General features: G+C 71.0%; 7 protein-coding genes across 7 annotated transcripts; 5 read left to right on the forward strand and 2 right to left on the reverse strand.

The window, feature by feature from the left end:
* Nucleotides 1–1,262: 1,262 nt before the first annotated feature.
* Nucleotides 1,263–3,063, forward strand: AURANDRAFT_63235 (hypothetical protein; the record flags this gene model as incomplete). Its single annotated transcript, XM_009037375.1, has 3 exons — nucleotides 1,263–1,639; nucleotides 1,734–2,619; nucleotides 2,776–3,063. The coding sequence occupies 3 exons, from the start codon at nucleotides 1,263–1,265 to the stop codon at nucleotides 3,061–3,063; spliced, it is 1,551 nt and encodes a 516-aa protein (XP_009035623.1).
* Nucleotides 3,064–4,609: 1,546 nt separating this feature from the next.
* Nucleotides 4,610–5,233, forward strand: AURANDRAFT_63236 (hypothetical protein; the record flags this gene model as incomplete). The annotated part of the gene is made up of 1 exon (XM_009037376.1): nucleotides 4,610–5,233. The coding sequence occupies one exon, from the start codon at nucleotides 4,610–4,612 to the stop codon at nucleotides 5,231–5,233; it is 624 nt and encodes a 207-aa protein (XP_009035624.1).
* A 365-nt stretch (nucleotides 5,234–5,598) lies between these two features.
* AURANDRAFT_24520 (hypothetical protein) lies at nucleotides 5,599–6,396 on the reverse strand (the record flags this gene model as incomplete). The annotated part of the gene is made up of 1 exon (XM_009037509.1): nucleotides 5,599–6,396. One exon carries the CDS (start codon nucleotides 6,394–6,396, stop codon nucleotides 5,599–5,601), a length of 798 nt encoding a protein of 265 aa, XP_009035757.1.
* Nucleotides 6,397–7,086: 690 nt separating this feature from the next.
* Nucleotides 7,087–7,883, forward strand: AURANDRAFT_60020 (hypothetical protein; the record flags this gene model as incomplete). Its single annotated transcript, XM_009037377.1, has 1 exon — nucleotides 7,087–7,883. The coding sequence occupies one exon, from the start codon at nucleotides 7,125–7,127 to the stop codon at nucleotides 7,845–7,847; it is 723 nt and encodes a 240-aa protein (XP_009035625.1).
* Nucleotides 7,884–10,313: 2,430 nt separating this feature from the next.
* On the forward strand, nucleotides 10,314–13,424 carry AURANDRAFT_63238 (hypothetical protein; the record flags this gene model as incomplete). Its single annotated transcript, XM_009037378.1, has 2 exons — nucleotides 10,314–11,800; nucleotides 11,921–13,424. 2 exons carry the CDS (start codon nucleotides 10,314–10,316, stop codon nucleotides 13,422–13,424), a joined length of 2,991 nt encoding a protein of 996 aa, XP_009035626.1.
* A 3,259-nt stretch (nucleotides 13,425–16,683) lies between these two features.
* Nucleotides 16,684–21,634, reverse strand: AURANDRAFT_71371 (hypothetical protein; the record flags this gene model as incomplete). The annotated part of the gene is made up of 7 exons (XM_009037508.1): nucleotides 16,684–19,298; nucleotides 19,614–19,730; nucleotides 19,796–20,526; nucleotides 20,654–20,859; nucleotides 20,958–21,163; nucleotides 21,289–21,327; nucleotides 21,426–21,634. The coding sequence occupies 4 exons, from the start codon at nucleotides 20,688–20,690 to the stop codon at nucleotides 16,701–16,703; spliced, it is 3,483 nt and encodes a 1,160-aa protein (XP_009035756.1).
* A 2,542-nt stretch (nucleotides 21,635–24,176) lies between these two features.
* AURANDRAFT_63240 (hypothetical protein) lies at nucleotides 24,177–26,039 on the forward strand (the record flags this gene model as incomplete). The annotated part of the gene is made up of 1 exon (XM_009037379.1): nucleotides 24,177–26,039. The coding sequence occupies one exon, from the start codon at nucleotides 24,177–24,179 to the stop codon at nucleotides 26,037–26,039; it is 1,863 nt and encodes a 620-aa protein (XP_009035627.1).
* Nucleotides 26,040–27,584: the final 1,545 nt, after the last annotated feature.

Consider the following 27,584-nt stretch of genomic DNA (forward strand, 5'->3'; position numbering starts at 1 on the left):
AGCTCCGAGGACGACTCGGCCGCCGCCGCGGGGCCGTTGCGGCCGCGCTTGGGCGCCGGCACGCCGGAGCCCGAGCCCTCGGACGAGACGTCGGGCTTGCCCGCGCCGACGGGGATGAACGTGCCCGAGCGGGGCGCGTCGGGGAACGTGTCGAGGACGTCCAGGGAGCCCATGGCGCGGCCGCCGCCGCGCGACGAGCCCTGGCCGGAGCGATCCTCGGGCGACTGGCTCATGCGCTGGTCGCGCGGGGGCTCCAGGGGCGGCGGGGCGCCCAGTTGCGACTCCTGCGAGGGGGCGCGCGCGTCAGCCCCCGAACGGCGCCGTCCCGGAACGCGCGCGGTTCGGTTCTCGACGGGCGCGGACGCGCGCGCGGGCCCCCCGCGCGCGCCCCCGGTCGGGGCGGGTCGCCCGCGCGTCGGGGCGGGCCGCGCGCGTCGGGGCGGGGCCCCGGGGCGCCCCGGGGCGCGCGCGTCCGCGGCCCGGTGCGGCGACGCTCGAAAAACGCCCGCATCGAGTCCGCGGACGCCAAAAAGCCCCCGGGGCGGTTCTTGCGGGCGCCGGCGCGCACCAGGAAGTCGTAGGGCCCGAAGAGGGAGTCGAGAGCGTCATTACTCTCGCGCATCTTGTTGCTGTGCTGTTCTGCTGTCGCTCGTTTCGCTGTGTGGCGATTCTCGGCCCCCCGGGGCTCAAATCGCGTCGCGTAACGTTTAGGGCGTTGCCCGTGGGTGCTGAAGGGTAGTCAACGTGAAAGCGCACTACCCCGGGGCCCGGGGGCGTGCGCGCGCGGTGAGAAACCGAGTTGAATGAGCCGACGTCGGGCCTCAAGTAGAATTCTAGAGTTGAGCGCGCCGATCGCGCCGCCGGGGCTCGCAACTGATGTGGTCGCTGCCCCGGCAGAGGCACGACGGCCGCGCCGACGGCCGCGCCGACGCCCGAGCAGACCCGGACGGCGTCGCTGACGGTGTCGCCGACGGCCACGCTCTATCTCATGTGTCTAAGCCGTGCCGCAGGCGCCCCTGCCCCCCCTCGGGCGCACCCGCCCACGGCCTCCGCCCGCCCACGGCCTCCGCCCGCCCGCGCCCCTCCGGACCTGGTGCGCACCTCCGCTTCGGCGCACGGGTCATGAGACACGCGTCGCCACCTTCGGGTTCGGTTTAACCCCCGGAGCAGGCTTCAACGAGAATCGGAAGCGTTGATGTGCAGCGTATCCCAAACTCTGCCGGTCGAAGCTGCCCCACCAGACCCACCGACAACAGTCCACGATGCCCGTCGGCTCCGGCGTGCCCGAGTACGCCCTGAACCCCGACGAGCACGGGAACAAGGTGCGCGTCGTCGGGGCCATGCTCAAGAAGGGCGGGTCCCGCGGCGGCCGCCGCAACTGGCAGAAGCGGTGGTTCGTGCTCGACCCCAGCGGCGGGCGCCTGCGCTACTTCGAGGACGCGCACCTGAACCGGGAGGCGGGCCAGGTGCGGCTCTCCGTGACGTCGGAGGTCGTCGCGGCGACGCCCGAGCTGCGGGGCCGCCACGCGCCCAAGGACGAGGGCGAGGACCCGCTGCGCGCGGCGGCGTCCTTCATCACGAACGTGATGGTCGCGTCGCCCGCGAGGCCACCTTCCGGCGCATCCTCGACCTTTTCGAGGTCGGGGCCCCACTTCTCCCATTCGAATGTGGCGAAGCACGCGGACCAGATCTTCGCGGGCGTCGCCTTGACGATGACCTGGTCGCCCCCGCAGGTACCTGGAGCTCCGGGGCGTCTACGACGACAAGGGCCGGCCGCGGCCGCTGCCCTTCGCCGTGCGCTGCTTCAACGAGGACGAGTTCGCCGAGTGGCAGGCGAGCCTGCGCTTCAGCGTGCGGTCCCTCAAGGCCCAGGCGCGGCGCCGCGCGCCGTCGGCGACGCTGCCCGCGGCGGCCGCGCGCGAGGCCCCGGCGGTCCTCGAGGAGGCCGCGACGCCCGGCCGGACGACGGCGCCGCGGGACGACGAGCCCGTCATCGTCTGCGAGTTCGCGACGCGCGAGCTGGGCCTGAGCCTCGTCCTGTCGCGCGAGCGGTCGCCGCACGCGGACGCCGGCGACGACACGCTCGCGACGGTGGGCCGCACGGTCGTCGTCGTCGCGCGGACCTTCGCGGACCGCGGCGGCGGCGTCGCCCGCGCGCGGCTGCTGCCCGACGACGAGCTCCTCGCCGTGCACTACGACCCGGCCGCGCCGCTCCGGGACGCGGAGCGGCTCCCCGAGGACTTAAGGGTCGACGACTTCAACGCGCTCCTCGCGACGCTCCGCGACACGGCGCGGCCCCTGGCGCTCGTCTTCCGGCGGCCGCCGGCGGTGCGGCCGTCCCAGTCCGCGGCGTCGGAGCCGCCGACGCCGTCGAAGCGGCTCGTCGACGACGACGACGACTTCGAGATGATGGAGTTCTTCTGCCTCGACAACGAGGCGACGGCCGCGCACCTCGACTCCATCGGCTACGGCGAGCTCCTGGCGCGCTGGCGGAGCGGCGGCGTCGACCGGGACACGAAGGTCTACTGCGGCGACACGTGGCAGGCCGTCGGCGACCTGCCCGCGCTCGTCGCGAAGCTCGACGGCGACCGCCGGACGTCCTTCTTCGAGGACCTCCGCGTGTCGCACTAAAGCATGTCGTTACAGGGGCCCGCGTCGCCGAGGCAGTTCTCCGTGAGCGAGTGCTCGTACTCGATGTCGACGCGGCCGACGGACGCCGCGGGCGCGCAGCGCGCCGCGCGCGTCGCCGCCCACTTGACGCGCCGCGCGTTGTAGGCGCCGACGAGCAGGCAGGACGCGCCGACGGCGCAGGCGACGACGACCGCGACGACGACGACGAGCGGGCCGCCGGCCGTCGCGAGCGCGCCGTCGCCGCCGCCGCCGGACGACGCCGCCGCCGCGGCGACGTCCGCGGCGTCGGGCCTCGCCGTCGGCGTCTCCGTCGGCGCCTCCGACGGCCGCGCCGACGGCGCGGCGATCTGGGGCCGCGGCGTCGGGTCGGGGGCGGGCGCCGGCGACGGCTCGGGCGTCGGCGCCGGCGTCGGCGACGGGCTCGGCGGGTAGCGCGTCGGCGCCGCGGACGGGCTCGCGGTCGGGTGCGTGTCGCGGCAGTCGCCCGTGACGATGACGGAGCCGCAGGCGCCGTCGGAGGCGCAGAAGGCCGACGGCGGCAGGCCGAACCATTCCGGCAGGGCGACCTCGTAGCACGCGCCGGACGTGACCTGGGCAGCAAAAGAGTGATTCAACGTCGCTTCAACGTGAGTGTTCCGCGCGCGCGCGTTCCGGAAAAAGCATCCACGCTTCGAGACCGTTCCGAGAGATGATCGCTCGTCTAAAAATCAGCCAAAACAAGTGGAAAACGGTCGAGATCGGAGCCTTGGAAGTTGGGAATTTCGCTCTCTTTTGCTGCCCTGGACGTGACGCCGCCGTCCGCGTCGCCGTCGCGCGCCGAGTCGAAGAGGGCCACGGACTCGTCGGCCTCGCAGGAGCTCCCGATGTGGACGGACGCGCGCGCGACCTGGGCCTCGTCACAGATCAGGGTCGCGTGGACGATCTCGCCCCAGACGGGCACGCACGTCGGGCCCGTCGAGTCGAGCGGGCCGATCGCGCCGAGGAACAGGTTCGCGCCGTCGATGTGGTTCGGCGCGCAGGTGCCCGTGCCGAACCAGATCCACGCGTGGAGCCGCTTCTCGCACGCCGCGGGCGCGAGGCGGTGGTCCGCGGCGCCGCCCTCGCGCCGGAGGCCGCCGTCCGGGGGCCCGTCGTGGACCGCGAAATCCGCGAGCGCCGTGAGGTAGCCCGACGCGTCGTCGACGGCGGCGAAGGCGTACCAGTTCTCCGCAAAGTCGAAGGGGAGCGACACGTCCGCGCAGTAGTCGTCGAAGCCCGCCGCGGGCTGGCGCTCGTCGTTGCCGCCGTCGCGGAAGATTACTTTGCCGCCGGCGACGACGACCTCCACGTCCAAAAACCGCCGCTTGGCGCAGGCGCCGCCGCCGACGTCCAAACCCGCCGAAGACGAAGCCGCCGCTCCGCTCCCGCGCGAGCCACCGCTCGTCACTGAGGGACGCCGGGTCCAGGTTGCAGAGCACGAGGGCGACGTCCTCGTCCATCTGGCTCAGCGCGCCGGGCGCGTACGTCAGGGCCGCGACGAAGCTCCCGCCGAGCGCGTCGAGCGTCCAGTTCCGCGCCGCGTAGGCTGCGGTGACCGTCGAGCCCGTGGCGAAGAGGGCGCTGGTCGAGTGCGTCGCGACGTGCTTCCTCGGCGCCGCGCTCGCCGCGTCCCAGAGGAAGTCGTCGGCGTCGAAGACCCACTTTTTTGATGTTTGGATGGAGTGGTTGAAGTCGTCGTGGAAGAGCACGGCGGCGTGCGCCGTGAGCAGCACGGCCGCGACGGCGAGCTTCCACGGCGTCATCTCATCGGCTGCATGCTACGCCTCGAGTCGTCGGGCTTCGGCATAACGTGGATTTCGGGCAGCCTGGACGAAGGTGCAAGTCGGTGAATTTGTCGATTGTTGAGGTAGATCGTGCTGTGGGAGAGCTTTGGCAGCTGAGGCGCCGCGGCACTCGCACGACGCTCTCGCGCGCCGCCGCCGCGCCGTGCACCGGCGCGATGCGCCAGCTCCTCCTCGCGGGCCGCCGGGCCTTGAAGAACGAGTTCGTCGCGCTGCGCCACGGCTGGAGCGAGGCCAACGAGGCCGGCATCATCGTGTCGCGCATCGAGAGCGGCCGCCTGCCCCGCTACGGCCTGCACGCCAAGGGCCGCGCGCAGGCCGCGGCCGTCGCGGAGCCGCTGGCCGCGCTCGCCGGCGCGCGCGAGGTCGTGGTCCTCGCGTCCGACTTCTCGCGCACGCTCGACACGGCGGCCGTCGTCGCGGAGCGCCTCGGCGTCGACGTCGCGCCGACGCCGGCGCTCCGCGAGCGCGACTTCGGCGACCTCGACGGCGGGCCCAACGACACCTACGAGGACGTCTGGGCGCGCGACGCCGCCGACGCGGGCCACGAGTGGTCCCGCGTCGAGTCCGTGGAGCGAGTCCTCGCGCGGACGACGGCCGCGGTGCGAGAAGCGGACGCCGCGGGCGAGGGCCGGCTCGTGCTCCTCGTCTCCCACGGCGACGCGCTCCAGATCCTCCAGACGGCCTTCGCCGACGTGGACCCGCGGACCCACCGGTCCCTGCCGCACCTCGAGACGTGCGAGCTCCGGCCGCTCCGCGTCGCGAGGAGTAACGGCGCCTAGTACTATCATCGGGCCGGGCCTAGTCAGTGACGAGATCGAGCTGTGAAGTTCACTTTTGGACGGCCTGAGAAATCAAAAGCTCGTAGCTAAATCAAAGCCCGAGCCAAACGCCGCAGGGTATACGTCCCTGGCTACCGGCTCCGTAGAAGGTAACTTGCCTTCAACTTGAAGAAAAGTATCCCAAAAAAAGGTCGGGCATTTCCAGCACCGGGCCGGACCGACGAGCGCCGGCGAAACTAATCAAAAGCCGGTCGAAATTAATCAAAAGCCGGTCGAAATTATTCAAAAGTTCACTTTTGTATAAAAGTCAACTCTCGCTCGATCTCGTCACTGCCAAAACCCGCTAGATGCGCGCCTGTTACGGGTCAGGGCGTCGTGGCGACGGGGCAGACGGCGCCGTAGCCGCCGCCGGCCGCGTCGCGCGCGCCCCGGGCGTCGCGGGGGAAGAGCGCGGCGAGCCTCGACGGCGGCGTCTTGTCGCAGTAGACGCTCCGCGCGGCGGACGCGCAGTTGCGCCGGCAGCCGAGGTCGTTGACGTTGAGCGCCGTGCGGTAGACGCCGCGGACGGACTCGTTCGTCGTCTGCGCGATGGCCGCGAGGCGGAGGTGGAACGCGAGGAGGCTCACGACCGGGAACGCGAGGCCGAGCGCGACGGCCGCGGCCCCCAGGGGCCAGGTCGCGTCCTGGACGAGCGCGCCGAGGACGTCGCGGGGCGCCGCGCCGTCGCCGCCCGGCGCGCGCGCCGCGCGGCCGTAGGCGCCGGCGAAGCGGAGCGCGGTGACGCCGGCGACGAAGGCTATCAGGAGCACCTCGGCCTTGAGGAAGAGGGAGAAGTAGGCGTAGTTGCGCTTCGCGACGCAGGTCCCGAGCCAGGGGCAGTGGTGGTCGAAGAGCTCGACGCAGTTGTTGCAGGAGCCGCAGTGCTTCGACCGCGCGGGCCGCACCAAATTGCACGTGTGGCAGATCTTCAGGTCGGGCCCGTCCTCGCAGCCCGGCGGCAGCGACGGCTTCGCGTCCGGCGGGTTGCGGGGGAGGACGCCCGGCTCCGTCAGCGCCGCGCGCCAGAGCAGGCCCACGCACGCGAGCCAGATCGCCGCGAGCGTCGTCCGCAGGAAGAGGAACAGCCGGTCGTCGCCGCCGCAGAGGCTCTCCGCGTCGGACATGGTCGCGAAGAAGACGACGAGCGTCGGCAGCGTCGTCATGCAGTTCGTCGCCGCGAAGCCGCCGACGTCGGGGCCGAGCGCGAACGCGCCGCGCGGGCCGAGGTAGTTGTCGCCGGGCCACGCCTCGCGCGGGTCCGGCGGCCCGTGGAGCTGCGTCGCGCGCCAGCCGCACCGCCCCAGGTCGCTCAGGTCCACCCAGCCGAAGCGCCCGTCCCACCAGACCCAGAGCCAGGGGCCCTGGCGCTTGTACGCCGTGATCGCGCGCGCCTGCCCGAACGGCTTCGCCTGGATCGACGCGACGCAGCGGCTCAGGCTGCTCGGGTCCTGCTGCACGGCGATGTGGTGCCGCCGGAAGCGGTTCGGCACGAACCGGAAGGTCAAGGGCTGCGACGTCATGTCCTCGCAGGCGCCGTCGGGGGCGTCGTCGCCCTCGTCGTCCTCGGGCTCGAGGATGGTCTGCGACTCGTCGTCGAGGGTCGTCTGCGGGAGCTCCTGCTCCATCTTCGTCGCGGGTGCGTTTCTTTATGTGCGTCGCACGCTAGTTCGGCGTCACCGCGCGCGCGACGGGCCTTGAACCCCGCGCATAAGCGACGCCACACGCCCAGGCGCCGCGGCTCTGGCGTCAACGTGTCGGCAACGTCGGCTTGGCCAGCTGATCGCTTGAGCTTGCCCTCGCACTTCGTCAGCCTCGCACGCCGTCGCCACCGACAGCTCTCTCAAGCTACACCATGGCCATCCTCAGCAGATTGATCGTCGCCGCCCTGGCGCTGTCGCCGGCGTCCGGCTTCGTCGGCCCGGCGTCGGTCCGCGCGCCGTCGGCGCTGAACGCGGCGACGATCTCCGCCAAGGAGGTGCAGAAGCTGCGCAAGGACTCCGGCGCGGGCATGATGGACTGCAAGAAGGCGCTCGTCGAGGCCGACGGCGACTTCGAGGCGGCGTCGGAGTGGCTCCGCGTCAAGGGCCTCGCGTCCGCCGCGAAGAAGGGCGAGCGCGCGACGAAGGAGGGCCTCGTCGAGACGTACGTGCACACGGGCGGCAAGCTCGGCGTCATGGTCGAGGTCAACTGCGAGACGGACTTCGTGTCCAAGGGCGAGAAGTTCCACGAGCTCGCCAAGATGCTCGCCATGCAGATCGCCGCGTGCCCGGCCGTCGAGTACGTCAAGCCCGAGGACATCCCCGAGTCCGCGCGCGACGCCGAGCGCGCCATCGAGATGAAGAACGAGGACCTCGAGGGCAAGCCCGAGGAGATCAAGGTCAAGATGGTCGAGGGCCGCGTCAACAAGATGTTCAAGGAGAAGATCCTCCTCGAGCAGGCCTACATCAAGGACCCGCAGATGACCGTCGCGGACTTCGTCGCGTCCTACGTCGCCGTCCTCGGCGAGAACATCCAGGTCACGCGCTTCACCAAGTTCAACCTCGGCGAGACGGGCGGCGACGACGACGAGGAGTAGGCGACCAAGCCCCGACCCGCCCCCGACTAAAACCGCAGACGAGCGAGCGACCTACGGACCTCGCCCACTCGGAGCTAGGCCGCGTCTGGCCCAACTTCGAAGGACCTAGGTCGCCCAACTCGAAGGACCTAGGCCGCCGTTTTCCGGTCCCCCATCTCGAGCGCCGCGGGCGCGAGCAGCGGGTCCCCGGCCGCGGCGGCCGAGCCGTGCGCGGGCAGCACGAACGCGCACGGCGTCGGCGCGACCGCGCCGGCGTAGACGGGCTGGAACGGCGGCGGCGGGCCCTGCGCGCCCGCGTTGAAGTTGTGCTCGTCCTCCTCGCGGTTCGTGATGGGCGCGGGCGCGAGGACGGAGACGACGTTCGCCGTGGGATACGGGCCCGCGAAGACGCCCCCCGGCGGCGGCGCCGGCGGGGCCTCGCCGCACACCCCTCCGGCGACGACGACGGCGCCGAGCGGCGCGTACGACGGCTGCGCGAGCACCGTCGCCGTGGGAAGCGCCGTCAAACCAATTGGGAACTCCCAGACCACGTCCGTGAGCATACCCGGCATGTCGATGGTGAGCCGGAGCGTGTAAAACCAGGTGACGGGATCCCAGTCCGAGGCGCCGGAGAACGGCGGCGGGACGGACGGGATTTTGAGCGCCATGGGCGCTTCGGGCGTCCCGAAGTTGATCGTCGAGTTGCCCGGCAGCGCCACGCCGCCGAGCTCGATGGGCGGGCGCTCGCCTACCAAGCGTGACCGTGACGATTTCTCGTCGTTTTCCCACCCGAAATCTCTCGAACATCGCCACGGCCACAGGACACCGGCGCTCGCAGCGGCGCGAATTGCCCCGCTTGCGCTGGATGAGGATCCGCTGGACGAGGTCCACGTGGAACCGCGCCTCGTGCTCCGTGGAGTTCGTCGCCAGGGCCGCGACGTAGACGACGTCGCCGACGGAGAGCACCGCGCAGGACACGCACGCCTCGAACTGCGCCGTGCCCTGCGCGCAGCCCAGACCGCATGGCGCGCAGCAGTCGCACTGGTAGATGATCTGCGGCTCCGTCGGTCCGCGGACGACGGGCGTGTACGCGTTGGGCGGCGGCAGCCGCGCGCGCGCCAGGAGCGTGATGGGCCGCCGCGTCGACGGGTCCATGCGCATCTTGATGTCGACGTTCGAATAGAGCGAGTAGCGCACGTAGGCCTACCAAGCACGACGGTGACGATTTCTCGTCGCGGTCCCGCCCGAAATCTCTCGAAAACCGTCGCGGCCGCGGGACGCAAGCAGGACGGTGACGATTTCTCGTCGCGTTCCCGCCCGAAATCTCTCGAAAACCGTCGCGGCCGCGGGACGCCGACGAACGCGTAGTCCGCGCCGGTGAGGGGCCCCTCCGCGGACGGCGGCAGGTCGTCGACCGCGGGGATCGTGAAGCCGAAGACGGTCTCGAGGCGCCCCGCGGGCAGCTCGACGTTCTTGTCCGGCTCCGGCAACGCGTCCGCCGACGGGTCCGCGTTTCGATGGACGACGTAGGCCTGGACGTAGACGTCGTTCTTCCCGAACCAGTCCCCCTTGCGCAGACCCGTGGCCTGGTGGCAGCGCAGCACGATCAGACCCGCGGCGCCGCGCGCGGCGGACAGCGTGACCTCGCCGAGGTCGCCGCCCCTGCCCTTGCGGTAGAGCGGCATGGACACCGGCTGCCCGCCGGCGAGGAGGTCGCCGATTTGCACGGCGCACTCGCCGAGCATGTCGTCCTTCTTGCCCCAGTCGTAGTCCATGACGCGCACGGCGAGCGTCTCGCCGCCGTCGCACGGCATCGGCATGTCGCCGCCGCCGGTGGCCGCGTCGAAGTACGCGTTCTCGCCGGCCTCGTCGAGGAGCTGCGTCCGGTAGAAGTTGCCGAAGACCGTCGTGCCTACCAAGTGCGACGGGGTCGGATTTCTTCACATCTTCAGGCGAAATTCAAGCGAAAAAACACTCCTGTCGCTCGACGCTGCGTCGTGCGCTTGCTGACGTAAATCTTCTCGGCGTGGTAGTCCGTGCGGTCGTCGCCCGATCCCGTGTGCCAGTGGCCCACGCCCGCGCCCTCCAATCGGATGCGGATGCCCCGGCATTTGATGGGCCTGTTGGTTTCGATGATCAAGCGGCCCGTCACCTCGTCGCCGGGCGAGAAGCACCCGGAGTCGTTGTCGAGGGCGATGGCGTAGTTCGCGATGGCTTTGAACGCCATGCTTTTTGCGGCGGAGCGTGGTACCGCGCCTCGACGAGCCGCGCGTGGTCGATGGGCAGCGTGAGGTCGATGCTTTTTGCGGCGGAGCGTGGATGCCTGCCCGATGCGACCAAAGCAAAACTGCACCTTCGGCTGTTGAAGAATAAATCATGTTGCTTGGAGCTGCCCCTGACGGAGGTGTGTCCGCACCCCAATTGGCGCCGCCCGCGCGCCGGACGCCGTCGCCCGCCGCCGCCCGCCGCGGCCCGCGGCGCCCGCCCATGGCGTCGGACGACGACCTCGAGCCGAAGACGCGCTGCGGGCGGTGCCAGCAGCTGGGGTCGCGGGCCTTCTGGTACTCCATGGGCACGTCGCCGGAGAACGAGGGCTCCTGCCGCATCGTCATCATGGGCTGGGGCTTCCTCTTCATCTTCATGGCCTTCAACACGACGCAGACGATCCTGTCGACGGTGCTCCAGCACTACGTCGGCTCCGTGTCCCACGTCGAGTACGACCTCGGCATGGCTTCCCTCATGATCATGTACGTGACGACGTGCCCGTCGCTCTACGCCATCCCCGCGGTGATCCGGAGCCTCGGGGCCGTCGTGACGATGATGCTGGGCGGGCTGTGCTACGCGGTCTACATCATCTCCCTCATCTACATCTGGGAGCCGACGGTGATCCTGAGCAGCGCGGTCGTCGGCGTCGGCCAGGCGGCGATCTGGGTGAGCCAGGGCGTGATCCTGACGTCGTCGAGCGACGAGGCGACGCGCGGCACGGACGCGGGCCTCTTCTGGGGCATCTACTCGGCGTCGGGCATCGCGGGGCCCGCGTTCGGCTACGTCGTCTACCAGGGCATCGACAGCCAGGGCTTCTTCCTCTTCGCGTCCGTCTGCACGCTCGTGGGCGTCTTCATCTTCCGGCTCCTGGCGAAGCGCCAGCGCGGGGAGGCGGACTACGACGGAGCCGAGGCCGCGGCCGCGCCGCTGCGCGACGACGACGCCGAGGCGCCGAGCGGCGCGCCGCTCCTGGGCAAGGAGCAGGCGAAGCTCGCCGGGGCTTCCAAGGAGCTCGGTGCGCCGGAGGCGCCCCACGCGTGGCTCCGGCCCGGCTGGACGCCGGAGAAGGCCGGCGTGCTCGCGCGGCTCTCGCCGTTCATGTTCTTCATCGGGTCGTCCGACGGCTTCATCAACGGCGCCTTCCCCATCATCTTCGCGCCGACGGCGGTCCAGGAGGGCGCCGTCTTCCTCGTGTTTCTAGGGTGGGGCATCATGGAGACCTTCGGGGCCTTGATACTGTCGCGGTTCTCGGACACGCTCGGGCGCCGCGCGATGCTCGTGCTGGCCGTCTTCTTCTACATCACGGCCATGGTCATCTGCTACTTCCTCATGGCCGTGCCCAAGGGCGACGGCGACCAGAAGGAGCTCCAGAAATTCCTGGGGCCCGTCTGGTTCGACGTGTCGTGGCTCGCGTTCGTCGCCGGCGCGCTCTTCGGCCTCAGCGACACGCTCAACAACACGCAGGCCTACGCGCTCATCGGCGACTACTTCGCGACGCCGCCCCTGAACGTCGACGCCTACGCGGCCTTCCAGCTCCTCCAGGCCGTCGGCATGGCCTTCGGCTTCGGCATCCCCCTCGTCCTCACGACGGAGTGGAAGCACCGCGCCGCCATCTTCGGCATCCAGGCGGCGACGCTCCTGGCCTCCATCTCGGGCATCGCCATGCTCCCGGCGAACAACACCATCGGCAGGCGGCACGCGCCGCCGGAGTGACCCGCGGGCCCGCGCCGCCCCGCCCCCACACGCTGCTCCCGCCCCCTTTCGTATGTCGCCGCTCCACGCTCTGGAGACTAACGCTTCGGTAAAATCGCCGGGCCCCGAGCGCGTAGACGGCGTCTCGAGTACCGGACGTTACCGGCGGAGCGCATCGAGTGCACCGTCGGCTCGGGTGCATGTTGTTCGTTGGGCTGCCCCCCAGCGCCGATGGGGCACGCGGCGTCGACCTACGAGAAGGCGCAGGACGGCGAGCCCTGGGACGCGAAGCCCGTCGAGTTCTTCGGCGGCGACGCCGGCGCGCACTTCGCGCCCGTGCCGCCGCAGTTCGAGTCCGTGAGGCGGAGGTACCTCGCGAAGCGTTCGGAGAACGTCCTGGGCACGGAGGCCCTGGACGAGTTCGGCGAGCACCTGCTGGAGGAGGAGTGCCTCGAGATCGAGCTCAAGTCCGCGGGCACGTGGACGCGCTGCGTCGTGCGCGACACGAGCCACTGCCACAGCGTCGCCGGCGGGCCGGACCCGACGTTCATGTACGACGCGGACCACCCCGGCGGCTACCTGCTCGCGCGGACGCGGAGCGGGTTGCTGGCGCACGACACGCCCCAGCACCGCGTGCGCGGCGTCGAGGAGCTCGTGCGGCGCAAGGGCGGCGGCGCCGCGCCGAAGCAGGTTCTCGTCGTCTTCACGGACGGGTCCGAGGCGGCGCACGTCGCGTACGTCGCCGCCAAGAGCCTGCTCAACGGGCCCGAGGACACGCTGAGCGTCATCACCGTGGAGTCGTCCAAGGCGCACACGAAGCCCAACTTCAAGCCCAAGGTCATGCGCGACCGCTACGAGGCGGACCTCACGGGCTTTTTGCCGCGGTCGCGGTGGCGCTTCATCACGATCCCCAAGTCCAAGGTGCCGACGAAGGAGGTCGTGACGACCTTCGTCAACGACCGCTCGAAGATGCCCTGCGCCGTGCGGACGCACCCGGACCCGACGCTCGTCCTCGTGGGGTTTTCGGGGCGGAAGACGTCCGCGGCGCGCGACCCGACGGTCATCGGCCAGGTCGCGGACCTCTCCCTCCGCACGCTGTTCTGCCCCACGGTCGTCGCCAAGGTCGCGCCGCGGCCCCGGGGCCGCCACTTCGTCATGCTCGTCGAGCCCGCGGAGCGCAGCGTCCGCGCGGCGGAGATCCTCGGGACGCTGCTCCGCGACGACGACGCGCTCACGTTCCTCCACGTGCTCGCCCACGACGCGCTCAAGAACGCGCCCGACACCCTCATGCGCATGCTGTCCAAGTGGAAGGCGCGCGCGAACTTCGAGTTCGTCGAGAACGTCGACGGCCGCGCGATCTCGATCCTCGACGCGCTCCAGAACGAGCCCCGGCCCTGCTTCAACGACGTCGACTTCGTCGTCGTCGCGACGCGGCCCAAGACGGAGCCGGGCTCCGTGAGCGACCACCTCGTGCGCCACTACCACCGCAACATCGTCATCATCAAGAGCGTCCTCGACGAGCCGGGCCGCCGGTCGTCCATGGCGGGCCGCTCGGGCGTCGTCGCCGTCGCCGCGGACGGCCACACCGTGTCCAAGGCCGCGCCGCCGCCGCCGCGCCCGCGCCGGCGTAAGGTCCCTTAGGTTGGGGCGCGTCACAGGTCCGGAGCATCGCCGCAGAAGGCCCGCGGGAGCGGGCCCCGGCGGAGAGCGTCCGCGGCCTCGTCGGCGCGGCCGGCGACGCGCGCGCGCGCCGCGGCACCGTGCGCGCCGTCGCCGAGGAGGTCCGGCGCGTCGAGGAGGCCGGCGATGACCCGCCGCGCGCCCGCGCGCGTGCGCTTCCCGGCGCGCGTCGCGAGCGCCGCAAAAAACCTTGGGGAGCTGTTTCCAGCCGGACTGTTGCGAAAGCATCGTGTTCGGACTGTTGTGAATCCCTCGCTTCGTCGAGGACGCGCGAGTCCGGCGCAAGAACGTGCTTCCGGACTTCAATCTGAAGTTCAACATAGATTGCAGGTTCAACTTGAACTTCAACACAGCCCATCCCGCGCCAGCCGCTGCTTCGTCCAGGGTCATTGGGCAGCGGCGCCGCACCACACGGGCAACGACGGTCGCGCGGCCCGACCGCCATCACGGGTTTCCCCACCCGTAGTCCTGGAGCGCGGATCCCTAGGGCGTAGCACTAGGAGTGCGAGGCGTGGCGAGGGCGTCTCGGGGCCGACGAAAAAAATTCCGGTTTTTTTGTCGGGTTTTTGTGCCACATGCTTCGGGAGCATAACGCGACGGTCGGGAGGCGCGCACTCGTCGATTTCGGGGTACGTAAACGTGGTACCGTAGAAACGCTCGTCGTATTTTACGAGACTTCGACCGCGAAGAACGCGCGTTCGTCGGCGGGGTATGTCGCTCCGGACGCGCTCGAACGCTTAGTTTTATACGTCGGAAACATGGAATGGCATCTTTTCCCGGCCTCGTTTTTGTTTTCGAGGAGCGGATTTTCCAAAACGGAGCGCGGGGAATCGAACTTGACGTAGGGAACTTGGCGTAGGGAACTGTGAAAAAAAAAGGTCCGTGAAATGAGCCCATTTTCGCAGGAGCGCCAGGTCTATGCGTCGGTAGCACGAACCGACCGTCGAAGCGGCAATTTTCGACGAAAATCGGGATTTGTGCCATGCGTCGGAAGCACGAAACGACCGTCCGAACACGATTCGCCGGAAGCACGAAACGACCGTCCGAACACGATTCGTTCGCAACGGTCCGGCTGGAAACAGCTGCCCAAGGTTTATGGCATCGGCGTCGACGGCGTGCCTCAGGTCCAGCGACGCGTGGAACGCCTTCGCGGCGGTGCGGGCGTCGACGTCGAGCCGGCGGCGGTCGACGCGCACCGAGAGGTCCTCGGCTTTCACGGAGACGCCGGGCGCGTCGATCTTGTGCGCAAACCTGAAGAGGAGCTCGACGTCCTCGTCGCTCTGGGCCCACTGGAACGCCGGCGCGATGTGGTTGCCGACGCGCCGCCACTCGCCGTCCGCGGCGCAGGCCGTTAGTAGCAGCGCGAGCCGCATATGGCTCCAGCCACGCGCGGAGTGGCATCAGGAGCAGCCCATCAGCTATGCGGGCAGCACTGCGCGCCCAGCAAGTCCATTAGGAGCAGGACATTAGCTATGCGGGCAGCTCGACCCCAGCAAGTCCATGCTCGAGCAGCCGCCGCGCCGATGTTGAGGAGCGTAAGGGGGTGGGTGAAGTTGCACGGCGCCACCGATGGCTGCGTCCTCGTGGCGAGCGCGGCGGCTTCTGCCGTTGCTCCTTTTACCCTGCGTCGGCGGCTTCCTCGGCTTTCGGCGGCCGCGGCGGCGCGCCCCGGCCCTGGCCGCGGCGCCGGAGGCGTCGACGCTCGAGTGGATGCGGCTGCGCGTGCTCGTCGACGGCGACCGGGGCGTCGAGGGCCGGCGCGCGCCGTTTTTCTCCCTGCGGCAGTTCGACGCCGAGGAGCTCGTCGACCCGGCGACGGTGGCGAACCTCGAGGGCGCCGCGGGCGCCGCGCTGCGCCACGTCGCGCTCCGGCTCGGCGACGGCGAGGCCGGCAGGCTCCGGGCGCGCTTCGCGGTCCTCCGGGCCGCCGCGGGCGGCGACGCGGGCGCCTGCGCCTTCGTCGACGCCGTGGACGGCGTCGTGAGCGGCGGCACGGTGCTCATCCCCGGCGTCGGGCCCGTCGGGGGCCGCGGCTACGCGGACGCGTTCACGCGTTTCGCGGCCGAGGTCGAGTGCGCCGTCGAGCCCGTGGACTTCTGCCTGAGCCTGCTGGACCGGCGCCAGGGTTTGGACGCGACGGCGGATTTGGCCCGGGGCGTCGCCATGGAGACCATGTCCGCGACGCGCGCGCTCAACGACGCGTCGAACGCGCTCTTACGGGTGGCATCCTACGGCGTCAAGGGCGACGTCGCGTCGACGCGCGCGGAGATCGCCGCGCTGCGCGACGAGCTGCCGTCGCTGCGGGGCTACGAGCCGGCCTGCGGCGCCTACCTCGCGGCGCTGGAGCTGTTGGCGCTCTCGGAGAGCGAGTACTCCGCGGAGCGCGCGGTCGTCGAGGACGGCACCTTCGCGACCTTCTACCTCGAGGGCGACGCCGCCGAGGCGGCGACGACGCAGCGGTTGGGTGCCGAGCTGGGGGACGCCTACTCGGTAGCGCTCCAGCGCTTCCTCGGCGAGCTCACGCGCCGCGGCGCGATCGCGGGGGGCGGGTCGTCGCTCGTGGGCGCGCGCGGCGCCGCGCGCGCGCCGGATTTCGGCGACTCGGACACGGCGGGCCTCGGCGTGGCGTCGACGTCGACGAACCCGCTCATCGCGGGCCTCAACTTCAACTTTGCCGAGTGGGAGATGCGGTTCCGGCGCAAGCTCGCCGCGAAGCGCGGGTCGACGAGCGGCCTCCAGCCCGCCGACTTCGTGGGCACCTGGCGCCTGACTTTGGTCGACGAGGCGACGCAGCGCGCGTCGCCCATCCTCGGCGGCGTCGACGTCGTCGACGGCGACGACGGCGAGTTCGTGAGCGTCGAGTTCCTCGACGACGGCGTCGTCGAGGCGCTCGGGGGCCCCGCGGGGGCGAAAAACAAGCAGGGCAAGGTCGCGGCCTACTGGGAGAAGCGCAAGCCGCCGCGCTGGCGCGTGCGGCCGGGCCCCGCGCACCTCGACACGTGCGAGTTCGAGCTCGACGTCAACGAGGAGCGCGTCGCGTTCTGCGGCTACGTGGACCGGGGCCAGCGCATCGAGGCGCGCTTCAGCCGCCGGCCCATCCGCGTCTCCGGCTTCGCCTTCGAGAAGATGATGACGCCGCGGCGCTTCGACGCGGACGCGCGGCCGTCCGGCCAGTTCCGGATGTCGTCCGTCACGGACGGCGGCGGCCCCGGCGACGCGTAAGGACGGCCGTTTAGGCTACTCCGTCGCCTTGTCGGCGCGCAGGCTCGGCTGGAGGTAGCCGTGGAGCCCCGCGTCGAGCATGGCATTCGCGTCCGCCTCCGCGTCCTCGGAGATCTGCTCGTCGACGGCCGTCGCGAGCTCCATGGGGAGGTGGTGCGCGACGGACGACGACGTCGTGTACATGGAGCGCATCTGCATCTTGTAGAGGTAGGTGAGCACGGAGAGCGCGAGGACGCAGTAGCCCTGGGAGAAGGCGTGCTTGAGGAAGAAGAGGCCGACCATCGTGAGCTGCATGATGAAGATGGAGAAGAGCGTCCGCCGGTAGATGCGCGGCCAGAGGAGGCCGCCGCTCTCGAAGATGGGCTCGTAGACGTAGAGGAGCTGGTGCCGGTAGACGACGGACGCCCAGCCGAAGAAGAGCAGGCCCGGCACTAAAATGATCGGCGACATGACGCAGTACGTCATGAGCAGCACGACGACGAGCAAATCCTGCGCGCCGTACTTGCCGTAGGAGAACCAGCCCGGGTTCTCGAAGTCGCGCAGGCCCAGCACCTCGGCCCGCTGGTCCCGCGGCGTCGACGACGGGTAGAGGCAGCGCTTGAGGGCCTGCTGCACGGCCGCGACGGCGCGGCAGAGCTCGATGCACAGCCCCGAGAAGACCTTGATGAAGATGTAGCAGGAGAAGAAGGCGCAGACCTGGGGCAGCGACTCGCCCAGGAGGCTCAGCGTCGCCTGGGGGTCGTCGATGATCTTCTGGAGGCACTTGACCAGCGAGCCCGCGATCGTCGTCACGAGCAGCACGTTCGTGATCTGGAACGAGTAGTAGCGGCTCAGCTGCGTCAGCGTGTTCTCGCTCCAGCTCAGCGTGCCCTCCCAGAAGCCCAGCCCCAGGAACGCCGGCGGCAGGAGGAGCATCAAAGCGATGAGCGCCATCGGCTGCACCATCTTCACGCACGCGTCGAACGCCAGCGAGTCGCTCGCGAGCTCCTTGAGCGCGGGCCAGTGGGCCTTGAGCGCCTGCTCGCTGAAGACGAGGGAAATCAGCGTCACGGGGATGATGTAGAAGATGAGCAGCAGGACCACGAGGCAGTCCGCGACGACGCGCCGCGTCGTCCGCTGCTTGCCGCTGAGCTCCGCGTTCTTCCAGAAGACGTCGCGCGGCTCGGGCGCCATGGACGCGACCATGCCGCCGGGCGTCGCCGCGTGGAAGACCTGCGTCGCGACGGCGGCGCCCGTGAAGGCCCGGAAGGTCACGAAGCCCGTGTCGTAGAGCGTCGCGCGGCGGCCGCCGGCCTCGCCCTCCTTGATCGGCGGGCCCGACGCGCCGTCGAGGAGCCCCGCGCGCTCGACGACGTCGCGCTCGCGCTTCAGCCCGAAGCCGACGAGCAGCTTGTCGGAGAAGGACAGGTCCGCGCCGTCGCTCCACTCCTCGTACATGACGCCGCCGCCGCCGCCGCCGCCGTCGTCGTCGCCGAGGTCGACGTCCGCGGCGCCGCAGAGCGCGTCGCCGAGGGACGGCGCCGCCACCTCGCGGTCGTCGTCGGGCGGCGCGGCCTCCTGGTACGAGTCCGCGGTTTGCGGCGCGGCGGCCCGTCGGGGCTTGCCGACGAGCGCGTCCGCGAGCGCCTGGCGCCGCCGCTCGCGCGCGATGCGCTCGTCGAAGGTGCGCTGCTGCGCCGCGTGGTGCTGCGCGCGCTCCTGGACGCCGAAGGCGCAGCGCCAGCAGAGCGGGTCGTACGCGTCCTCGAGCGCGCGGTGCGCGCGGTCGCCCGCGCGCGCGCACGACCCGCGGTCGCGCTTCGGGTACTCGCCCTCGCGCGCCTTGGCTAAAGCGCGCCGGTGCGTGACGCGGTCGAGGCGCGCCGCGGCGGCCTCGCGCGCGACGAGCAGGCCGTCGAGGTGCGCGACTTTCCGGCATACCACCGCGCCGACGACCTTGCCCGGGTAGAGCTTCGCGAAGTAGGCGGCGAGCGCGTCGGAGGACCGCAGCTCCCGGGGGACCTGGCGCACTAAAATCGTGCGCTGGCGCACGTCGTCGCGCTGCGTGAGGAACCGGTGCCGGAGCCGCGTGTACCAGCGGCACTCGCGCGCGAGGAAGTGCATCGACAGGAACGTGAGGAGGAAGCAGCCGACGCAGTGGGCCCACATGCGCTTGTCGTGGACGGGCATGGCCGACATGGATAAGCGGTTGAACGTGTTGTCCTTGCTGCTCGTCGCGCCGTCGTCGTCGTCGCTACTCGTCCGACCCGGCCAGTAGCTCACGGACGCGTTCACCGGTAGGAGCACGATGAACGCGTAGGGCGCGAAGGACCCGAAGATCTTGAGCGAGAGGGACATGAAGCGCAGGTAGATGAGCACGTCGTAGCCGCCGTAGCGCAGGATGTCGTCCTCGCCGAGGCGCATGAGCGGCCGCACCCACGACAGCGGCGCGCCGGGCTTCGCGCCGGGCACGTGGAGCACCGGCGGGCACGTCCCGGGGCAGAGCGTCGCCTTGGGCGAGAAGATGCGCATGTTGCGCCGCCGGAAGACCTCGAAGAACGTCACGCAGACGATGCCCACCCACAGGTTGGTCAGCGCGACGACGATGACCGTCGACATGTCCAGGTTCGCCGGCTGCGCGTAGGCGCTCGGGTCCTCCAGCCACGACGGGATGATGTCCTTCATCGTGGGCGACGAGGCGGCGCGCGACGCCGGTCGGCCCGCGTGCACGACGCACTCACGACGGAGTTCAACGCCCCCATTGGCAATGACATTGCCGTAGGGTTGCAGTCTGGCCCGGCGGCTCACTAGTGCGGCTCTCGGCGCCCCGCTCTGTTACATGTTCTTGCTTCGTATCTGCAAGCTCGCGCGCGCTCGCTTCGTTTCTGCTAGCGCGGAGGCTGTGGCGGCGGCGCTGGCCTAGAGCGAGTCGTCGTGGGGAGCCGGGACGTCGCCGTAGGCGACGACCGCGACCGGGTCCGCCGCGGGGCCGTTCGGCCAGTGGATGCGCAGGACCGTCAGGCCGGGCGTGCCCCGCGCGACCTGGACGACGGACCGGCACTTGGCCTGCGTGGGGGGCGGGCCGTCGCTCGGACGTGGCGCGCGCGGCGCGCGTGGACGCGGGCGCTCGCGAAGAAGCCGCAGCCGCCGCTGGGGATGCCGTAGCGTACGAAGAGCTGGTGGAAATTGCCGTAGTCCGGGTGGTCGCGCGAGAGGATGTAGATGAAGAGGTCCTCGCCCTTGTCCCGCGCGTTCGTGACGAAGGACTTGTGCTTGTGCGCCTGGACGAAGCCGAGGGCCTTGCCCGCGGAGTAGCACGTGGCCCAGACGCCCGCGTAGGCGGGCCGCCCGCGCTCGTAGTGGTCGTACGGTCGCAGCAGGTAGGGCGTGCCGTCGACGCAGAGGAGGTTCTCCGGCGCGACGTTCGTCGCGTGGTAGAGGGACCCGCCCTCCGCGCGCGCCTGGAGCCAGGTCTTCGAGGGCTCGAGCCAGTTCGCCGCGTCCGAGTCCTCGTAGACGCACGGCGGCTCCGTCGGGAGCAGGCCCTTGAGGTCGGGCTGGTTCATCAAGATCGTCGCGATGATGCCGTCGCCCAACACCATCCCGCGGCGGAAGCGATCGCTGTTCGCCCGCGCGATGGCGCGCTCCGCCGCGCGCCGGTCGAAGTGCTTGGCTACATCCTCCGGGTCCAAGTACGGCATGATGGCGCGCACGATGGTCTTCAAGATCAAGCGGAAGACGCGCTGCTTGCCGAGCTGCCTGTCGGTCGCGGGACGCGCGTCGGGCCGCGACGCGCGACGCGTCGCGCGACTCCCGGTCTGGAGACGTCGGGCGGACGCCGGGCGTGCACATCGTTGCGTACCTGCCGGGTCGCGCGTCGAGCCGACGGCGCCCCCGGGCGACGCGTCGCGCGGCGCGAGGGCGTCGCCGCCGACCCGTTCCGCCGAGCGAACGGCTCGCGGGATCGCGCGCGGACGCCGGCCGCGCACTCCTGGCGCGTCGCGATGCCGTGCTCCGACGTCTCATAGCTGCGGAGTCGCGCTCGGGACACGACGGCGCCCCCGGGCGACGCGTCGCGCGGCGCGAGGGCGTCGCCGCCGACCCGTTCCGCCGAGCGAACGGCTCGCGGGATCGCGCGCGGACGCCGGCCGCGCACTCCTGGCGCGTCGCGATGCCGAGCGCCGACGTCTCATACCTGCGGGGTCGCGCTCGAGCCACGACGGCGTCGCGCGGCGCGAGCGCGTCGTCGCCGAGCGCGGCGGCCACGTTCGCGCGCGGACGCCGGCCGCGCACTCCTGGCGCGTCGCGATGCCGTGCTCCGACGTCTCATAGCTGCGGAGTCGCGCTCGGGACACGACGGCGCCCCCGGGCGACGCGTCGCGCGGCGCGAGCGCGTCGCCGCCGACCCGTTCCGCCGAGCGAACGGCTCGCGGGATCGCGCGCGGACGCCGGTCGCGCACTTCTGGATCGCCGCCTCCCGGGCCGCCGACGTCTCATACCTGCAGGGTCGCGCTCGGGACACGGCGCCCCCGGGCGACGCGTCGCGCGGCGCGAGGGCGTCGCCGCCGACCCGTTCCGCCGAGCGAACGGCTCGCGGGATCGCGCCCGGACGCCGGCCGCGCACTCCTGGCGCGTCGCGATGCCGTGCTCCGCCGTCTCATACCTGCAGGGTCGCGCTCGAGCCACGACGGCGTCGCGCGGCGCGAGCGCGTCGTCGCCGAGCGCGGCGGCCACGTTCGCGCGCGGACGCCGGTCGCGCACGTCTGGCGCGACGCCTCCCGGGCCGCCGACGTCTCATACCTGCAGGGTCGCGCGTCGAGCCACGACGGCGCCCCCGGGCGACGCGTCGCGCGGCGCGAGCGCGTCGCCGCCGACCCGTTCCGCCGAGCGAACGGCTCGCGGGATCGCGCGCGGACGCCGGCCGCGCACGTCTGGCGCGACGCCTCCCGGGCCGCCGACGTCTCATACCTGCAGGGTCGCGCGTCGAGCCACGACGGCGCCCCCGGGCGACGCGTCGCGCGGCGCGAGCGCGTCGCCGCCGACCCGTTCCGCCGAGCGAACGGCTCGCGGGATCGCGCGCGGACGCCGGCCGCGCACTCCTGGATCGCCGCGATGCCGTGCTCGGTTTGGCGGTATTCGCGCATCCATTGGTTTATGGCGCAGCGGTCCCCGTTGCCACAATTGCGACATTCGCCGCAGGGGGCGCCTTTAAGTTCGAGCTTTCGCTGTTTGATTGATTTGATTTTCACGGCCTCACAAACATCTTTATCATCATCAGAATCTGTATCCATACCCTCATTGCGCACAGAACGCATGATCTTCGACAAATTTTGTGACGCCACGCGTTTCGGCCGCGACATCTTCTCGACGCCGTCAACGGCCGGTCGTGACTGGAGGCAAATGCACCCGCCTGCCGACCCCTGGCCAACTCGGAGACGGCGAAGCGTACCACGACCGATCCCTCTCCCTAGCTCGCCGGGGGTCCGCAGGCGGGTGAGTGCACAGGGGGGCACGCTCCGCGCGCGTGGGATACCATGTGCGGTCGGCACCCGGACTAGATTTGGCTCCAAACCCACGGGGGGCGCGCGACATCACCTATCTCATCGTGCCTATAAAACCGGCCTCCGACTACAAACCGACTAGATCGACCGACTACTTGGCCGGCTATTTGGTCGCTAGGCCCTTCGCGGGCGCATCCCGCGGACCCGGGCAGGCCCGGTACGCACCACATAATGAACGTCTCGCGGAGCCCGGCGAGGAAGAGCGCGCAGACGTAGGGGCAGTGGCACTCGACGGTGCACCGGTTGAGGTCCTTGAGGCTCCCGAGGGGCTTCTCGAGCGCGCGCCCGTGGCTCTTCGGCGGCCCGGGCTTGAGGCGCAGCGGCGCCGCGCCGAGGGCGGTCCCCGCGTCCCTGTGGTCCAGGTGCCAGGCCGCCGGATCGAGGCCCAGCGTCGCCGCGAGCGCCGCCGTCGACGAGGCGCCGTTGAAGGCCGCGATGAGCGCCGTCGTGCGGGAGCGGAACGCGCCGTCGACGCGGGCCGCGCGCGCGAGGAGCAGGCGGACGCGCGCGACGTCGCCCGTCGCCGCCGCGTCCGCCGTCGCCGGCAGCTGCAGTACCTCGGCCGGCGCGGCGCCCTCGCGCGCGGGCACGCGATTCAAGAAACGGTATCGTTCGCCGAGGAGCCGGTAGGCGTCCATGACCCGCGCCAGGAGCGCCGTGAGCCGCCCGCTCTCGGACTCGGCGTCGCAATGAGCTTTGACGGCGGTCAATGTTTTACCCTGCCCACGCCACTGGAAAATCGACGATTTTGGGCACCTCGACCGCGGACCCCCTGCTTGTCTCATCGTGATGGACGTTTATCTGGGGCTCCGGAACCGCAGCCGATCATGCTAGGTCATCGATTGGCACAAGTTATGGCCGAAAATATCGGTTTTTGGAGATTTCCGGCGTGCGCGAGCGCCACGTACGCGTGTCCACCCGACGGCGGCGGGTGCCACGCACGTCCACGCTAGCCCAGGGAGTCCACCCGGGCCCCAGGCGGTCGCGCGGGGCGCCGAAGCGAGTATATACGGCCGTATACGACGCGTTTGTACTGGTTTAGTACGGCTAGGGTGTACTGGCGAGGCAACAACGGCAGGAAAACAGGCGCGCAGAGCACCGTTTCGACGGCCGAGCGTCTTCTGGAGTCGAGACAAGATGTCTCGACGCAACGCCAGCGCCAGTTCGCGTTCGTGGGCGCGTCGTCGCTGTAGACCGTGTTGGTGTCGTTTTCGAGGCGCTGGCAGGAGGCGCCCAAGCTGTTGCTGTCGAGTGCCGCGTTCACCTGACGCGCGGGCCAGCGGAGCCCCGGTGATCGGTCGTGAGAGGGTATCGGAACCGCTCTGGACGTCCAGGGGCGTCGCGGCGCCGCACACTGGCTCGTTTTGACCGCCGCCAATCGATGAGAATCGAGGAATCGAGGCCGTAGGGTGGTCCGACGGTGGAGCTGTCCGGGTTTCGCGAGACATGTTCTTCGTAGCAACCCTCTCCGCACTCCCTCCGGAGAAACCCGGACAGCTAGGTCCGGAACACGTCCAACACGCGCCAGCCGTCTCGAGAGAACGCTCCGACGAGGCCGTTGCGTTTTCGACGACGCCCGGACCGTTTCGCGCGCGGCGTCTTCGCAGTGGTCTGGCCACGCACGGTCCCGAGGCACATGCGGGAGCGCGCGGCCCCACTCCCCGGGGGCGCCGCGCACGCGCTGTCGCGGCGGCCGCTCTCCGAGCCGCTCGAGGGCCTCACCCAAAGTCAAGTTTGACCGGGTGGGCAGGGTAAATGTTGGCTGAGCAGCATCTTTTTTGCTCTATCGACCGGGGCAGCTCGGCGGTCGACATCGTTCGAGATGGTGTCGGTTTGAACGAGAACCGTATCGCCTTTGGTTGCGTCCCGCCGCCCGCGCGCCGCTCGATACGTCGAGGACCTTTGGTTGCGTCCCGCCGCCCGCGCGCCGCTCGATCCCTCGAGGACCGCGATGATGGAGCCGCCCCTCGCCGGCGGCGGCATAGGCGGCCACCCCGAGGACGGGGCGGCCTACGCGACGCTGCTCAACACGGTGGAGTCGCTGCAGGCGGACCTGCAGCAGACGATCACGACGTGCCACGGCCTGCGCGAGGCGAACGCGCAGCTGAACCGCGAGCACGAGGCGACCAAGGCCGAGCTCGCGCGCCAGCGCGAGAAGGTCTCGGCGAACCGCGGCGAGCTCATCCGCGCGTCCAAGGCGAAGATCGAGGCGGACCGCCACACGGAGCTGCTCGTGAGCAAGTGGAAGGTGCAGCTCGACGAGCGCACGCGCGAGCTCGAGGAGCTCCAGGGGAAGCTCGTGCCCCAGGACCTCGACATGCTCCGGATCCAGGTCCAGGAGGAGCTCGAGGCGCCGCACCAGCAGAAGATCGCGGACCTCGAGGCCCAGGCGCGGTCCTTCCAGCAGATGTTCTTCAATGTGCGCCGCGAGCTCGAGCGGTCCAAGACCGAGTTCGAGCAGTTCTCGGGCTACGAGGCCGCCGCGCGGCGGAACGACGGCGAGCGGGCCGCCGCGGAGGCGCGGTCGCTCCGCGCGCGGATCGCGGAGCTCGAGTCGGGCCAGGGCGCCGGCTCCCTCGCCGAGGCGGAGGCGAACGGCCGGCGCCTCGAGGGCAAGGTCGTCGGATTGGAAGTAGCGAACCGCGAGCTCCGGGCCGAGTGCGACGCGCTCCGGAAGGACGGCGAGCGCGCCGCCGCGGACGTCGCCGACGCGCTGGCCGCCAAGGCCAAGGCCGGCGCGGCCGGGGTCGAGGAGCTCGCGGGCCTGCGGAGCGCGGTCGCGGCGCTCGAGCGCGACCTCGCGGACGCGCTCCGGAGCAAGGAGGCGCTCGCGCGGTCCGTCGACGACGGGAAGCGCCAGGTCGCGGCCCTGGCCGACGACGCGGCGGCGGCGGCGCGGGCCGAGGAGAAGCGCGCCAAGGCGCACCGGTCCCGCGTCGACGAGCTCGAGTCGCGGGTCCTCGAGCTGACGCGCGACCTCGACGCCGCGCGCCAGGACGCCGCGCGCGACGAGGAGTCGTTCCGCCGCCGCCTCGAGGCGCTCGAGAGCGACGCGTCAACGGCAAAGCGCGCGGCCTTCGAGGCGCGCGTCGAGTGCGACTCGACCGTCGCCGCGGCGCGGTCCGAGTGCCAGGCGCTCGTCGCGAGCCTCGAGGAGCGCGTCGTCGTCCAGGACCTCGACAAGACCGACCGCGACAAGAAGCGCCGCGCGGAGGACGCGGCGCGCCTCGACGAGACGCGCAAGCTCGAGGCCCAGCTCAAGGTCGCCGCCGCGAACGCCGCGCGCCTCGAGGCCGATGCGGAGCGGGGCCTCAAGCCCAAGCTCCTGCAGCTCGCCGACGACAAGGCCAAGGTCGAGGGCGAGCGCGACGGCCTCCAGCGCAAGCTCGACGTCCTCGTGGGCGCCCAGGACGCGGCCCTCAAGGCGCGCGACGACGCGGACCGCGCCGCGGGCGAGCTCGCGGCCGCGAAAAAGGCGCTCGCGGACCTCGAGCGCGACGCCGCGGACCTCAAGGCCGACAAGGAGCGCATGCGCGAGGCCCACGCCATGGCCCTCGGCGAGCTCAAGAACCAGGTCGCCAACGACAAGCTCAACGTCGCCGCGGCCATCCGCGCCGAGACGGAGAACATCCGCCGCCAGGCCGAGGAGCAGCTCCGCCGCGAGCGGAAACGCGCTGCAACCTACAAGGAGAAGTGCCTCGCGGCCCACGAGCGCGAGAAGCGCGCTACCGCAACGCTCAAGACCGTCTCCCGGAACCAGGCCGCCGACCGCGTCGACGCCATGACGACCCTCGGCGCGCCCGCGGGGAACTGAGAGCGCGGCGTCAATAAGGGCGGTTGCATGCATGCTCCGAGGCGGGGCTAGGATGCCCGGTGGGCAACACCTGAAGCCCCGGGGCAGATCCTACCCCCCGCCCGTGCGCGCGCGCGTTCCCCCAAGCATAACGGGTGAGCGTCAACTTAGATAGACAGCGACCGCACGAAGTTGATGGGCACGTCGTCGGGCCACGTGAGCTCGTGCCGCTGGAGCTCGTCGTCGCTGAGGACCTCGCCCTCGAGGAAGCCCGGCGGCGGCAGGCCGGCGGGGTACATGACCGGGTCGAGCTCCGCGGACTCCTCGTCCGACGACTCCTCCCAGCGCTCGCCGCCCGGTCCGCCGACGCCGAAGTCCGACGACGCGTCGGAGTCCAACGGGTCCGTGAACCGGTACTCGCCGTCCTTGGACTCCTCGACGCCGACGGGCGCCTCCTTGGACTCCTCGACGCCCGCGCACGCGGCGCCGGCGCTCGGCTCCGGCGGCGGCGGCCGCGCGTCGGGCTCGGGCGGCGCCGGCGCGGCGACGGCGGGCGCGGGCGCCTCGGGTCTCGGCGACGCCGGCGGCGCGAGGACGGGCGACGCCGCGGCGCGCGGGCTCCGGGGCTTGCGCGCCGAGATGGGCGGCAGCATGCTCGCGCCCGGCGCCGCGCGGGCCGCGTCGTCGTCCGCGGCGGCCGCGGCGCCCGCCGGCGGCGACACGGGCGCCTTGGCCTGGGACGGCGGCCGCGGCGAGAACTTGGCGTCCTTGGGCAACACCTTCGCCTGGTGGAACTCGACGATGCGCCGCGCCTCCTCGCGCGCGAGGGGCGACGCCTTGGGGCCGAGCTTTGCGTTCGCGGCGGCGAGGTCGAGGTGCGGCAGCGGGCGGAAGAACGTGAGCTCCAGCGGCCGCGGCAGGCGCGGCAGCGAGAGCACCAGCGCCTCGAACATGGCCTTGGTCAGGGCGTCCGTCGCCAGGGCCTTGCCGCGGACCGCGTGGAGCACGTCGTCGACGCGGACGCCCGCCGCGGCCGCGGCGCCGTCGGGCCGCACCCAGCTCACCTTGGCGCAGTGCGGCCGCGCGTCGACGCTGGCCACGAGCTTCAGGCCCAGAGCCGAGCCCTTGTCGAGCGTCATGTCCACGTAGTCGCCGCGTTTGAACGCCGGGCTGCCCGGCAGCGGCTTGAAAGCCGGCGGCGGCTTCGGCGGGGCCGCGGCCTTGCGGGCCTGCTGCGCCTTGAACACGTTCTCCTTGGCGACGAGCTTGTCGCCGACGACGTGGAGCGTCGTATTCCATTGCTTCTGCTCGCTCTCGAGCTCCGGCGGCTCGACCGGGAAGCCGGCGAACGATGCCATCGTTTTTCAAGCCTGATTAGACTGAAAAAGTTCGACACGTTCAAGGTGACTTCAAAGAGGGCCTCGTCCCCCGCATGGCATGGAGTTGTTCGATACAAGTAGACTTGATGCTTACGACGATCTGCTCGAGGCTGCCTGCGATGCAGCAAACGCAGAAGCTGCAGCGCTAGCTGCGATACGCGACAGCCCGGAGGGGCGCGCGAAACTC

Source organism: Aureococcus anophagefferens (assembly GCF_000186865.1).
Source record: "Aureococcus anophagefferens unplaced genomic scaffold AURANscaffold_6, whole genome shotgun sequence".
In the NCBI taxonomy this organism is placed as follows: Eukaryota; class Pelagophyceae; order Pelagomonadales; family Pelagomonadaceae; genus Aureococcus; species Aureococcus anophagefferens.